At 58.7% G+C, this 14,268-nt stretch overlaps 1 protein-coding gene across 1 annotated transcript in view; it reads left to right on the top strand.

Annotated features, from left to right (window-relative positions):
• Nucleotides 1–13,914, top strand: part of PRDM16 (PR/SET domain 16) — a 310,797-nt gene extending 296,883 nt beyond the window's left edge. The window contains exons 13-17 of the mRNA XM_055306780.1: nucleotides 4,158–4,327; nucleotides 4,501–4,675; nucleotides 9,175–9,411; nucleotides 10,278–10,452; nucleotides 11,606–13,914. Coding sequence (XP_055162755.1) covers nucleotides 4,158–4,327; nucleotides 4,501–4,675; nucleotides 9,175–9,411; nucleotides 10,278–10,452; nucleotides 11,606–11,740 — 892 coding nt within the window. The 3' untranslated portion in view covers nucleotides 11,741–13,914. The remainder of the gene's footprint in view (nucleotides 1–4,157; nucleotides 4,328–4,500; nucleotides 4,676–9,174; nucleotides 9,412–10,277; nucleotides 10,453–11,605) is intronic.
• Nucleotides 13,915–14,268: the final 354 nt, after the last annotated feature.

Here is a 14,268-nt window from a genome sequence, read left to right as displayed (position 1 = left end):
TCCTGTCCCAGCTGGACGAGCAACAGCACATCTACTTAGCAGCAGTCTGTTCGGTGCCACCAGCCCATGCCCCATACACAGGCCTCCCACCCCATAGAAAAGCGGCTCACGACTCCACAAAGGCTTGCAAAGAAAGGAATGACTCGGTCTGGCCTCCTCCCTGAAACGAGAGCCGCTTTCTGGACGGTGTTGCGCGGAGGAGCCCCCAGAGGGTCCGGCTGTGTTTATAGAAGAATTTCATTACCACTGAAACCTTTTTGCTCTCTCCAATCTGTGAGTTTCGACTTGTGTAACAATGATTGCTCGGAAAGTTTGCGTTGCAAATCCTGACGTTATCTGGCTCAAGGCAGCCCTGAGTTGGGGAGTTTGGCGTGTGTGGCTTTCCCCTTGACATCACTGGGGCTTTCTGGGCTCCCTTTGGTCGTTGGAAGAATTTAAATTGGAAGAGGAAAGTTTGTGTGTCCAGGGGACAGGCCCACCCAAGGGAGAAGGACTCCCCACCACTGGCAAGCTGACTCTCACCTCCCAGCCCGCTACCTGCCAGGCGTGAGCTCCACTTTGGGCCCGATGTGTGCACGACTCCGTGTGCACCCGACCCTTGCAAGCAGGAGGAGCCAGGGCTCGTCACGGGCTGCAGGGTGACAAACAACACAATGCTGGAACACTCTTCCTCTTAAGTCCTGGCCGGAGATGACCTGAAATCACTCTGAAGGTGTGTCAAAGCCATGGCTCAGGGAAAGAAAGACTCTTTCGTGTGACCATTACCTGGAGGGACGCTAAAACCTCCCACCAGCCAGTGTCCTCAGCTCAGAGATCTTGACTGCTAAGTAGAAGACTCACTGTCCTGCCTCAGAGCTGCGGCAGGTAGGACTTGTGACAATTTGGGCTGGACGAGCAGAATACTGGACTCAAGAACGGAGTGGGGGGCTGCTTCCTGCACCCTCCCTGGCAGCCACGCCTGGGGTCCCTCCTGGATGCTGCCTGGTGGGGCCTTGGTCATGCTCCGGGTGCAAGCCCTCGCAGGCTGGCCAGCATGCTCCTGGCGGGACATGAGCTTCTGGCTCTGGGGACACGGGCTTCTCCATCCGCGGCTGGTCTCCTCCCCATGAGCGAGGGCAGTTCTCATCCCCTCAGGTGGCCCAAACCTGTCCCCTTGCTTTTCTACTTCTGTGTTTAGGGCTGGATTTCAAAAATCTCCTCTTTCCTCCCCTTCCCCTGCTTTCACAATGACCAAAAGCATCTCTCCCTGGGACAGCTGGTGTGGCAGGCTGGGTCCCGTGGAGGACACTGTGTCCTCCCCCACCCCCGGGCTTCCCTGGCGGGGGAGGGGGCCACGGTCGCGGCAAGGTCCTCCCCAGGCGCTCCGCTGCACACTGCCGCGGCCGGCCGGTCACTCCTTGTCGCAGCGGGTGCAGTGGCGTGCTATTTTACACAGCGAGGCCATAAATTTCACTAGCCACTTGTCAGCTTATTTACAACGCAAATCCCAGCTGCTCAGAGAACTCTGCTCCCCCGAAGCCCAGGGCTCACTGCTCCCCTAAATTCCAAATGGGCTTCTCTGTCTGGGCCATTTATTTAGATTAGAACCAGGAGAGGGCCACACTCAGGGCTCTCTGTGAGCAGATCCAATGTATGGCTCCCTCCTGCTCACTCTCCATCCCCACGACGCTGGAAAGAGAACTCCATTTCTGGTAACAAGAAACAATCCTGCCCAACCCCATCTCCTCCTCAGGACTCGTACCGTTCAGAGTTTATGAGGCTGTGTTAGGTGGAACCTGTCAAAAGGTCCCTGCCTTCCCAGAGAAACAAGGCAGGGAATGCCATGCACAGTGCGGGCGAGCGCACAGGCAGACGGGCCCCAGGAGTGCGGGTGAGCACAGAGGCGGACAGACCCCTGGGAAGGCCAGTTGACTGAGCAGAGGGTGAGTGCCCAGACCACCTTGTCCTTGCACTTGGTCCTTCCTGAGGCATCGCCCTGAGGAGCAGGACAGTTGTCTGGGAGCCTGGCACTGTGGGGGCTAGGATGTGTCTGTGGTGGAGCGAGATGGACCATGGTGGAGAGGGCTCAACCCTCCGTCCCTGGGCAGGCTGAGACAAAGCAGCCAACAGCGTGTAGGCTTCCAGGACGTGTAGGCTTCCAGGACGTGTAGGCTTCCAGGACGTGTAGGCTTCCAGGACGGCGGGTCCTTGGGAACTAGTGAACATCACAAGGCGTGGGAAGAGGGGCCGTGACCAAAGCCCCCTGCTCCTGGGTGCCTGGAGACAGCTTAGTGGACCCATTGAGGAGCCGGAGCCAAGCCCAGGGGGCCTGGGCCGACGGAAAGAGGAGGCCAAGGACTGTGTCCCAGGACCTTCATTCGTGTAAAAATCACAGACAGCTCTTTGCCCACTGACTATGGAGGAAACCAGAGTCCATGAGGCCGTGGCGGAGAAGGTCCAGACACGAAGAGAGGAGCTCTGGAGCCATATGGGGGGTAGGGGAGCCACCTGGAGCCCCACTAGTAGGGACTCTGCCTGTTTCCTGTTGCCCCACCACCAGCCCCGTGGGGGCCGTGAGGCAGGACCTGGGCTTCCAGGACAGGTTCATCAAGCTGCCCCTCCGGGCAGGGAAAGGGCCCCTCCTGGCACAGCACTAACACCCCCGCAGGCACCGGTGGCCACTAGGGGCGAAAGCTTCCTGCCTCAGGGGCCCCTGGTATTCTGTGCTGGCCAGACACCGGGGCAGGTGTCACAGGGCAGCGCCTCGGAGGCCGGCCTTACATGGCCCTGCTGGTCCGGCCCCGGCACCAACCTCGGGCGCTGCTCCGTCCTGTGGCCCGGATGCAGGGCCTGTATTCTGTGCTGGTGTGATCAGGGCGGGGGGGGGGGGGGCTCCATACTAAGGACAGGTCCCTGGTACCCTCCACGTGTGCGCCCTGCCGGGACCTGCTGTGCAGACCGGCTCCTGAAGACTCAGCGGACCAGGATTGTGCCCACCTGCCTCCCGTCCCATTGCAGAAGCTTGTTTGTCTCCAAACATGGAAAATAAATGCGTAGACAGTGTTCGCAGGTTCACGTGCCTCTGACGCCCAGCGAAGCATCCCCGAGGAGGCACGCTGAAGCCCAGGCACGGGGACGCATGTGCATGCGCACACACAACACGTGTGTGCACTCGCCCACATCGGCACACGAGGTGTGACCTGGAAACAGCTGAAGCGAATCCCCTCTGCCGTGGCAGGCAGGGGTGGCGGAGCGGCTAGAGGCCTCCTCGACTTGGACTTTCGCCACCAGGAGGCGCTGGCGCCCTGGCGAGACCCCACGTGGGTCTGCAGACGTGCCGTGCCCGCGGCTCCCTGGGCCTCCCCTCTCTCCTGCTCCGTTTCTGGCCTCTCGGGCGGCTGTTTCCCTGAACTGGGAGGCTGGCCCTCCGTTTCCCGCCCCCGGGGCTGTAAGCCAGGCAGTGAAGGCTGCAGCTGCACGAGGCCCAGCCCCGAGAGGACACCGCTCTGGGCACCAAGGTCCTGGAGGACACGACTGAGGCGTCCGGAGGAAGGAGTGTCTTTTTCAGGTTTTCCCAAAACCATGGGCAGGCTGGCGATCACCTTCCGCAGAGGGGCACAGAAATAACGGGATGGTGTGGGGCTGGTGGCACCCTGGCCCGAAGGGTGTGGTCACGCGTGGTCCATGTAAGAGAGGTGGTTGACAGATGGCGAGACCAGTGAGCCCCTGTGGCAGGGTGCCTACGGGTGCTGAAGAGGGCTGGGGCAGCTCCCCAAACCCACGATGAATGAACTGGGAGGCTGGGCCCATGTGCCCCAGGACCCACTGACAGTCAGCCAGGCCCGGGCCAGCTCTCCTCGTGCCAGAGTCGGGGCCTCCCGCCAGGAGGAAAGTCACTGGGAGCAGGTCTCCTCATTCTCAGAAACACCGCCCCAGGGTCTTTCCACGGTGCACGGCCGCCCCCTTGAGGCTGCTGGGAGCACACGGCCCTGGGCAGGGCCTCCGAGCTGGGGACCCAGATGCAGGGAGGTAGGGGGCTCATTCCAGCTCCACCCGCCCTGGGAAATGGTGAGGGGGGACACAGGGGCCTCTTCCAGGTTGCGAGCGGGGGTTGAAGCCCCATCTCTGGCTGTACGGGGTGGGGTCTGGGGCCCCTCTGAGATGCGTGTGTCCTCCAGGTGTAAGTACTGCGACCGCTCCTTCAGCATCTCCTCCAACCTCCAGCGGCACGTCCGGAACATCCACAACAAGGAGAAGCCCTTCAGGTGCCACCTGTGCAACCGCTGCTTTGGGCAGCAGACCAACCTGGACCGGCACCTCAAGAAGCACGAGCACGAGCACGCTCCAGGTATGGCCCCAGGGGCACAGGTGGAAGGAGAGGAGGGGAGGGAGGGGGACGACAGGGGAGGGGGGGAAGACAAGAGAGAGGATGGGGAGTGGGGACACAGGGGAAGGGAGGGAGGGGAAAGACAGGGCTCAGCTGAGGGAGGCCCCTCCTCTGATGCTCCCCTGTCCTCACAGTGAGCCAGCACTCCGGGGTCCTCACGAACCACCTGGGGACCAGTGCCTCCTCTCCCACCTCCGAGTCAGACAACCATGCACTTTTAGATGAGAAAGAAGACTCTTATTTCTCTGAAATCAGAAACTTTATTGCCAATAGTGAGATGAACCAAGCATCAACACGAACGGACAAACGGTAAGAAGTCTATTCTGGACCCCAAGAAGGCCTCGATTCAAACCTGTGTGGCCACACCCAGAGAAGGGGCACCCCCTCCCCAGCCCCCGCCCCCTGAGAGGGACTGGGGTGCACAGCAGAGGGGAGACTGACAGGCATACCAGCATCTGTCCTGGCCCCAGCTCTGTCCCCTGGAAGGGGGGGCTTCAGCGATGACTCCCCTCCTGCCTGTCTCTGGGTCTGTAGACGGTGAGGAGAGTAAGCACTCTGAAGAGTGATGGGCACTGTGTGCTTATTGCCTCACCGAGGTGCTGGCCTGATTGGCTTGGGTGTCACAGATGTGCAACAAAGTGCAAGCCGGGTAAGGGCTCCTGACGTGACCTCTACTGAGAGCCTGACAGTTCAGAACATTTCTGTTTACTCTGAGGCACTGAAGGTTTCCAAACAGGAGTGCTGCCCCTTGAAACACACACATACATGCACATGCACCCACACGTGTGCACACATACACATATAAGTGTGCACAAACCACACGTGCATGCACATGCTCACACATATACACACATGCACACACGTATACACACGTGAACTGGTGCACGTGCGTATACATGCACACAAACTCACACATGCACATGTACAGGTGCATGAAACCACACGTGCATGTACACTTATGAGTACACTTATGTGCATGCACATAAGTAAGTACACTCATGCATGCACACACACATATACACACATACACTGGTGCACATACACACACGTATGTATGCACTCAAAATCACACATGCCTGCATGTGTGTATATATGTGTGCACACATCCATGCAGTCAGATGTACACATATTTATACTTGTGCACACATGTTCACTTGTGCATGCATGCATACATGCATGGGAACTCTTCTACACTCACATGTAACCACACATACACTGGTGCACACGTGCATGCACACGCATGCACTCGTGGGTACACATATACATGCATGCACACATACACATGTATATACATTGCAGTGCCACACATGCAGTCATAATGCACACACTCATGTGCATGCACATGGAATCATGTGCGTGTACACATGCACATACACTCACATGTACACAAACATGTAAAAACACATGCAAACACACTGGTACACACATGCAGACCTATGCACATGCACACACGCATACACACGGTTGCAGGAAAATGGCAGAATTCAGATTCAAGCTGTGGAGACCTGTTCCACACAGCCCTGGATCCCAAGGCTCAGCAGGTGGCATTTACTCCAGGATCCCTTCTGAAAGGACACTTCAGACCCCCAGGAGGACAGTCTCCTTGGGTGAAAGCTGGTGCCAGACCAGCTGGTGGAAAACCAGAGACACTCCAAACACCAGGAGGCTTCGGGATGCAATCGGCTGATTCTGCAGAACACTGCGCCCAGTGAGGTGGGGGCCTTGCTCCCGCCATAAAGCCAGGCCCAGAACCTGAAGCCAGAGCCCTGGCCCTCACACAGCTCTGTGTCCCACCCCCCAGGACCCGACGCCCTCCCTGCCCACCTCCAGCAGGTGAGGAGGATCCTGAGGAGACACAGCCCCCTCTAGGGCAGTACTGCTAGAGGACAGGGTGGGGGCACCGGGAAGGCCTGTCCAATTTATAAAGGAACGTGACACTTGGACGTTTTCTGGGCCACCACATCCTGCCATGCTCCCTGGAAGGTGATCTCACCTGCCTGCCAGGTAGAGCTGGGGTGAGCTTAGAGGAGGGGATGGTGGAGAGGCTGGCTGTGGGCTACATTTGCCAGAGCCTCACCCTGCTTGGCAATGGAGATTCTCATGTGGGTGCAGGTCTGCCTGCTCTGGGGTGGACAGAGTGCCCGTGTCCATCCTTGGCTCTGGGCACAGGCATGATGGTCTCACGGGAACCTAGATGCCTGCCACTCAGTGGGGCCCAGACCCGTTGAGGCAGCTCTGCAGCCTGTTTGAGAGCTGCCTCAGGTCTCAGCAGTGTGATCTCTGCCTTCGGAGAAAGTCATAGATGAGAGCACCAGGTGTCAGGCCTTATCAGAGCTCCACAGACGGGTCACAACACATGTCCTGGCTGTTAAAGACAATCCTTTGAACTGGGACTCCCTGCACCCAGGACAAAGGTGGATGGAGAACCTACAAGAATCAGTGGCATCCTCCATGGGGCGGGCAGTCCTCCAGGAGCACCAGAAAGGCCTTCACACCTCAAGCCCAGGAGGCAGGCCCAGCTCTTAGCCATAAAGAGGCAGGGGACCCTCCATGAGACTCAGGGGGACAGACGGAAGAGGAGACCACACCACTGTAGCCCTTACCACCGAGGTCTCAGTCTCAGTGGGGCTTTCCCAACAGCCTTAGGGGTGGGGACAGGGAGCAAGGCTCAGATGGAAGACACTGGCCCCAAATCCCCCAGAAAGCCCTGGGGCAGAGCTGACCACAGAGCTGAACTTGGATGGCCTGTCCTGCTGAGGCCTTGTCATGGGAGCCTCCGGGAGATGCCCCGGGTCATTGTTGGGAGCAAGAGCCACCATCATGGTTGACATGAATCCACCAATCTATGTTGAGTGGTGAGACATTGGCAGTTCTATTTGGGTAGATTTCAACATTATCCAGTTCTCATCCAGAACCAGCTTCTCTTGACCATCAAGGAGAATTTAGGGACAGTCAGGCTTCCTGGCCCTATCACCCCATTTAACACCTGGGCTGAATGGTGTCCCCCCAAAATCCTAACCCCTTGTGCCTCAGAATGTGGCCTTATTTGAAATCAATTCATTGTTGATGAGTGAGTAAAACTGAGGCCGCCAGGGAGGCCCCCGATGCCACACCATGTCACAAGGGGAGAGTAGGACGCAGACACACACTTCTCTGTGGATGAAGCAGAGGAGGGGGCGGGGCAAGATGTCCCCATAGCCGAGGGGCACCAAGGAGGAACCACTGCCTCAGAAGGAACCAGGCCCAACCACGCCAGGATCTCGGGCTCCAGCCTCCAGAACCAGGAGAGACTGCTTTAAGCCCGGCCCCGGCGCAGGGTCACAGCGGCCACGGGGCATCATGCAGCAGCTGTTTGGAGGCCCAGACACTCGTGCAGGTACCCTATGTCTGGAGTTGCCGCCAGCCTGCTGGACCCCCCCCCCTCGGTCCTGCTGCCCCTCACTGGGTGCTCCTGCTTGAGGCAGGCCACCTGCCAGTGAGCAGATCGGCCGTAAGGCCGTGGGCCCTGCTCCGAATAGGGGGGCTCCCACATAGAACCACACACACGCTCAGGTTCTAGCAGACGTGCTCAGGGCAACCTGCTGTGCATAATCCAAGTTCCAGCCCCCAAGTCACCCACCTGCACCGTTTATCCCATCCTCAGGGTGAGGTGTTCCCACGTTGCCAAGAGGGCACAGGCTGCGAGCTGGCAAGGTCAGCGGGCAGAGAGCCAGGGAGAAAGGCAGCACAGGCCAGCAGCACAGGTGACCACTGAGAAGGGAAATGTCAGGCAGGGTACTGTCTATCTGGGAAGGCAGGGCAGGTGCAACATCTCCTACTTTCTCTGGGAAAGGCCAGGAGGGAAACTAAGGATGGCCGAGAGCCTGGCCCTCAGGGGCCTCCCGGGCCCATGTGCACAGGCCTCTGGTCTGGAGGCCAGTGCTCACTCAGGGAAGGGTGTTCCGTCTGCCTCGATGCCCAGAGCAGGACTCCTGCCTCCCCAGACAGCAGTGGATGGATCTCTGTGGGCCGTGCATGGTCCAGGAGGAATGGGGGCCCAGACGTGGGCTCAGGAAGCATGTGGCTGCCCTCCCCATGCCCCTCCACCTGCATGCTGGACACCACCAGGTGGCCCTCGGGCTAGTGGATTTTCTGAAAGAAACAAGAAGCCTCAACCTTTGCTCAGCATGGATTCCTTCCTTTTAAAAATGAGAATCCAGAGTGGAAAATCTCAACCAGTTGGAGTGACCGTGATGGAAATGAGATGGGGTCTGGGCTGCAGGACAGAAGCCACCAGTCTCTGAAACAAACTCATCTGGGCAGGTTTCCCTGGCTGACAACAGCCCAGGCCTCATTCTGCAGAACCCGGGATCCCAGAACTTCCATCTGCAGAGGGGACCTGTCACTCTGGGTTGCCAGTCTCCCTATGTCCTCATGACTGACCAGGAGGAATGAGCAAGGATCAATCAGCAAACCTCCCCAAGGGCACCCCTTGTGCAGTGCCCAACCCCAGCTCCAGCACTTGAGACCCCCATTCCCACCAGACTGGCCATAGCTTCCTTCCCTGACACACACCCTGAATATCTGATGGCTGATGTCCACTCTGGCATCACAGGAGCTCCATTGCTGAGGCCCCTCCCTGCCACGGCCTCAGTGGGCCCCCTCTTCTCCTTGACTCACTCCACAGGGGCCTCAGCTCTGAAGGTCCCCATGACCATGAATGCAGGCTCTCTTTGCAGGGGGTAGGACAGCCTTGAGGGGAGAGCCGACTAGACCCCAGCCGCAGGCCTTTCGGGGTCCAAGGCCAACTCTCTCTCCTGTCACTTCAGGCCGGAGGTCCAGGACCTGGACGGCAGCTCCCAGTGCCCGGGCCTAGCCAGCGGGAAGCCGGAGGACGTAGAGGAGGAGGAGGAGGAGGAACTAGAGGAGGAAGATGATGACAGTCTGGCAGGAAAATCCCAGGATGACACTGTGTCGCCCACGCCCGAGCCCCAAGGTGCCTACGAGGATGAGGAGGACGAGGAGCCGCCTGCCTCCCTGGCCGTGGGCTTTGAACACACCCGAAGGTAAGGACCAGGCCTCCATGGGCGGACATGGGCAGCCTCATGTGCCAGGGCCCAGGCCGGGGAGGGGCCTGAGCATCATGGGAGCAACCTCACTCTCAAACCACCTGAGTCCAGCATCCTCCCCTCTAGACTCACCCCTATCCCCAGCAGATGTCTCCTAGTGGGACCGGGAGGTGTCCCTATGCCTGCCAGCCCAGGTGAGGCCCAGCCCAAGGAAAGGGTCAGGGCCCAGCCCACCTCCCCACATGCACTTCCCCAGGCCTGGAGGCAGAGTGTAGGAGGGAAAGGCACCCTCCCGAGCTGAGAAGATGCTGAGCCTGCAGCCACATAGTCTCTGGTGCCTTGGCCCGCAGTGACCTCTGGCCCTAGCTGGGCTGTGCAGAGCAGGGCTGGGCACGGTTGGAAGCGGTACAGGCTGGGGCCACCTACCGCAAACCCCAACTGCCCACTGCCTGTGTTTGGTACTAGGGATGTTACCAGCGTTCCCCATGGTCCTGGGGGAGTCCTGTAGATCCAAGAGGCTAATGATCCCTCTCCCCTGGATGCTGGGAGTGGGAGCCCCGGGTCCCCCAGAGCCACCTCCTGATCTGTGCTGTGTTCCCACAGACCAGGGCGCCCCGCCTGCTGCTTGCAACATGTGTGCACGTACTCACCCCCTTTTGTGACCCTCTGTCCATCCCTCTCCTGCATCCATGTAGCTTCTGTCCAGGTGTCTGTGTGTCTGTGTGTCTGTCTCCTGGTGCATGTGGCTCGTGGAGACGCCGCGGCGTGCATGCAGGCACGGAGCTGGCCGTGGGGCAGCAGAGAGGTGGCCAGAGGCCAGACCAGCTAACGCCAGGCCCTCCTCTCCCCGGTCATTGGTGCAGGTGTATTGAGGAGCAACCAGGCGGTCTGTTAGCTTTGGAGCCGATGCCGACTTTTGGGAAGGGGCTGGATCTCCGCAGAGCAGCTGAGGAAGCGTTTGGCGTTAAAGATGTGCTTAATCCCACCTTAGATTCTGAGACTTTAAAGCAGACACTGTACAGGCAGGCTAAGAACCAGGTAGGTACCCAGCAGAGCCCCCTTCCCGGCACCCCCAGGCCAGATGGCAGGTGGCAGCCACGCCTCCTTTGGTGGTGGCCGTCCTAGGCCTGGGTCACAGCAGGACCAGGTCTAGCCATTGCATCAGCTAGAGAGACACCCGAGTGACTGCCGCTTCCCCATGAGCAGGGGTGGGGCAGGGAGAGAGTGAGGCAGAGGGATGTGAGCCAGGTGCTCACTGACACTCTCGTCCAGGCGTCCATGAGCAGATGTCCAGCCTGGAAGCTGTGTAGGCCTCCCTCCCTCTCTGACTCGAGCAAGAACGGCCTGTAGCCCAGGCCTCTCTTGAAGGAAGCTGTCCATCATGCGGTCACTAACACCATGCCGTGACAGGGTCAGTGAGGGACCAGGGCATGCCTCCACCCCGGTCTCTAGTGCAGGTGGCCACAGGGCCCTGCTCCCTGCTGCCGTCCACTGGACAGGCGGGGTCTCCATCAGCCCACCCCCAGTCTCAGCAAGAACCGTCTGCGTGTCTGTCTGTGTCTTACTAATCCTGTCCAGGGTGTAAACCGGGTGGGAGGAGGGCTGGCCTTCCTCCACCCTGCTCTGCTATGAGCAACGGGCCCATGCCTCCCGCTGCCTCGTGCCCTACAGCGAGTGGCAGAAGGACGGTCCTGTGGACCAGCCGTGTGCCAGGCCCAGAAATACATCAGCTCTCAGCTCAGACAAGCCGGGCACCCAGTTCCCCAGGTAGCTCTGTGCTGTCCTCATGGTCGTGCAAACAGGCAGCCCCCAGGCACAGCAGACAGGGACTGCCTCTGGTCGGCTCCTGCCGATGCCTGGGGCCCCCACGAAGGTGGGAGTGGGGCAGAGAGGTAACCACAGGAGAGGAGTACCCCCACAAAGCTGCAGGAGCCCCAGGGTGTGGAAGCCAGAACCACAGCACCCTGGCACCCTCGTGCATGGGAGCCCAGCAACATACACCCCCAGCCCTGCCACCCACATCGTCCTCTTCTGGGCCCCAGGGGAGAGTCTGGATCTGGGAGAGGCTGAGCCCAGCAAGAGGGCAAGTAGGGGCTGGCCTGGGAGGGGCCAGCCTGGGATCTGCAGGACCCTCAGCCACATGGCTCACCTGCCTGTCCTGTGTGTGTGTCCCCGTCCTCTCCCCGGCCAGGCGTATGCAATGATGCTGTCTCTTTCCGAGGATGCTCCTCTCCACACCTCCTCCCAGAGCCCTCTGGACGCTTGGTTGAACATCACGGGAGCCACGCCGGAATCTGGAGCCTTTAACCCCATCAACCACCTCTGACCGGCCCGGGAGGGGCTGGGGTCAGAGCCCAAGCCAGGCAACCTCAAGGGCCCCAATGTCCCAACAGAAATCCCGGCTGCAGAAGATGGAGAAGTGAGCCTCGGGGAGCGGCGTGGCCTGGGCCAGAGAGACACCCCCCTGCCCCGTCACCTGCGTTGACCACTCCTTGGCGCTTGTCCCCACACACACCACGGTTCAGCTCTAACTTTTCCCAGGAGTCCCTGAGCCGTCCTGGAGGCCCACCGTCCAAGAATTGGTCTTAAGAACAGCCTTCCAGAAGGGTACAGCACAAGGCCGGCCACGTGCAGCTTGGGAGCTGCCTCGCGGAACCAACCCGGTGGGTGAGGGCAGGATTTTCATCCCAAACTGAAGGCAGTGGGCCACTTCGGGCACCAGTGTGGTGTCGCAGAGAGGATCGGACAGACACGGGCGTGCTCTGCAAAGGGAGACCGCCCAAATGATTTTTTTATAATGAGAATTACAAGAGTAACCCTTTTGGTAATCTTATTGACGACAGAGTCTATTTAAGCATGTGGTTTTAAAAATAGACAGTATTTTTTAAAAGATCGAAAGATGACTTGCAAATTGTTTTTTAAAAGTAATTTTGCATTTGCTTCGAAATCTCAGCTTCTTTGCAAACCCGAGCCCGCTTGGGAACTGATACCGTGCCTGGGCGTGTTCTTTATACTGTAGATAATGGAGAAATTTTCTATCCCTGACTGTATTTGTAAAGCCAACGTGATTCTGGGTGGCCCCGAGCAGAACCGAGGGGCCTGGGGCCCACTCCTGTGAGCAGTTTCAAACTGTGCCATGGAATTCTTAGACATGGTATCCTGGGCTGGCCCAAGGCTGCGAGATACGCCCATGGCACACATCGCATGTGTGTGGCATGTGATTCATGCCTGTGGCCCCCAGCGAGACCCCCACCCTGATTGTATGGGGAAGGTGAGAGCGGTGGCTCCAGTCCCCTGTGCAGAGGTGGGGGCCAGGCACCTGACACTCCTCCAGACCAGGTCTGCCCATCAGCCACCCCGGTGCCAGCCCCCCACGGCCGTTCTGCGGAAGGCAGGACCTGCCAGCTACATCCACGTCTCCAGCCACACCCTCACCCACCCCATCTGGACAAGGGGAAGGAAGCGGGCATCCTATTATGGCCACCCTGGGGTCACTCTGCAGCTCCTCTGCCCCTGGCCGCCAGGCTCTCTGCCTGTGTGAACCCCGGCCTCCAGGACACGACTGCCAGACCAGCTCCAGGATGGAAGGCCATCCAGGCGGGACCTGCCACGGATGCCATCGCCTCCTCCTCCTCGGGATGGGTCTGCTTCTCCACTCGGATGGGCTTTAAATTATTCCCATAGGGGCCAATTTCAAATCATGTTTTTCCCTGATGGAATTTACCTTAATCTGTATATAACTTGTAATTTTTTCTAATTCATTTCTTTTCTTATTTTATTTCTTCCTTAACAGTATTTTGGCATTAGACATTCTTATTGTGAAGAAATAATGTTAATATAAGTATGTAGTGAAGGACCAAAACCGTGTATAAGGTTGTGTGTTGTGTGATCGATAACCAGGGAGTGGGGAGGTTTTTAATGTGCCAAATACCCCCGCGCCCCCGGACGGATCCTGCTGCCCATCTCCAGACAATCACGTGTTTTTGTTAAATTAGAGTTTCAGTTACATTTGCATTTAAGACAAGTGTTCTATTTATTTGTTTTATTGTTTGGAAGGAAAAAAAAAAAAGAATAGTGTCCCAACAGGAAGAGAAAAAGATCCTCCAAGGTGCCCTTAGAAAAGAATGTAGATGCAAGCGATAGGGGCGCGGGCTGCCTGGGGATGGGGCTCTGGCGGTGCGTGGGTCCTGGGCGCTGGCCCAGGGGCAGCAGGCCGGTCAGAGCAGCCGTGTCCCCGTTTCCCCGCTGCTCCAGGCCAGCGACAATCGTGTGCTTCCGCGAGGGGGGAGCGGCCAAGGGCGCCACGCCACTCCGGCGCACCTGCAGGCTGGCAGGGCATCCTGGGCAAGGAAGAGCACGTGCACCCCTGTGGGCAAGGCTCTGCAAACACAGCCCCTCACCTCCTCACCTGCATCCATCTCCACCGCCAGGCTCGCCAGGCGCTGCGTGGGATTTCTATGTTCCCCTCCATCCAGACGGGACCCCTTTGCAGAGTCAACCTCAGATGCAACTGCCCATTTCTGTAAACTCAAATTATATTTCTTCTGCTAAAGAATAAGGTGTGTGCTTTTTTGTGTGACATTACTCTCTCTGCCTAAAATAGGAAGTTCGTCCGGGTGGAGAGCCAGGTGGCTGATTCCTGTGGCCCCAGAGCAGATCAGGGGCTGGGCCGCCACCTCCAGGCTGCCCTACAGGCTGCGGCATTCTATCAGCTTCAGCTGGCCCTGGCCGGCGTCTTCTCTGCCCTCCTTCCCCCTGCACATCTTCAGCCCTCGCTTTTGTTCCCCCTGCAAACAATTAGAGCTAGCCCCATTTCTCTGAGACACTCAACCCCTGGGGCCCAAGCACTGATAG

Source organism: Nyctereutes procyonoides, unplaced genomic scaffold (assembly GCF_905146905.1).
Source record: "Nyctereutes procyonoides isolate TBG_1078 unplaced genomic scaffold, NYPRO_anot_genome, whole genome shotgun sequence".
NCBI classification, from domain to species: domain Eukaryota; kingdom Metazoa; phylum Chordata; class Mammalia; order Carnivora; family Canidae; genus Nyctereutes; species Nyctereutes procyonoides.
This window is presented reverse-complemented; position numbering and strand designations above follow the sequence as displayed.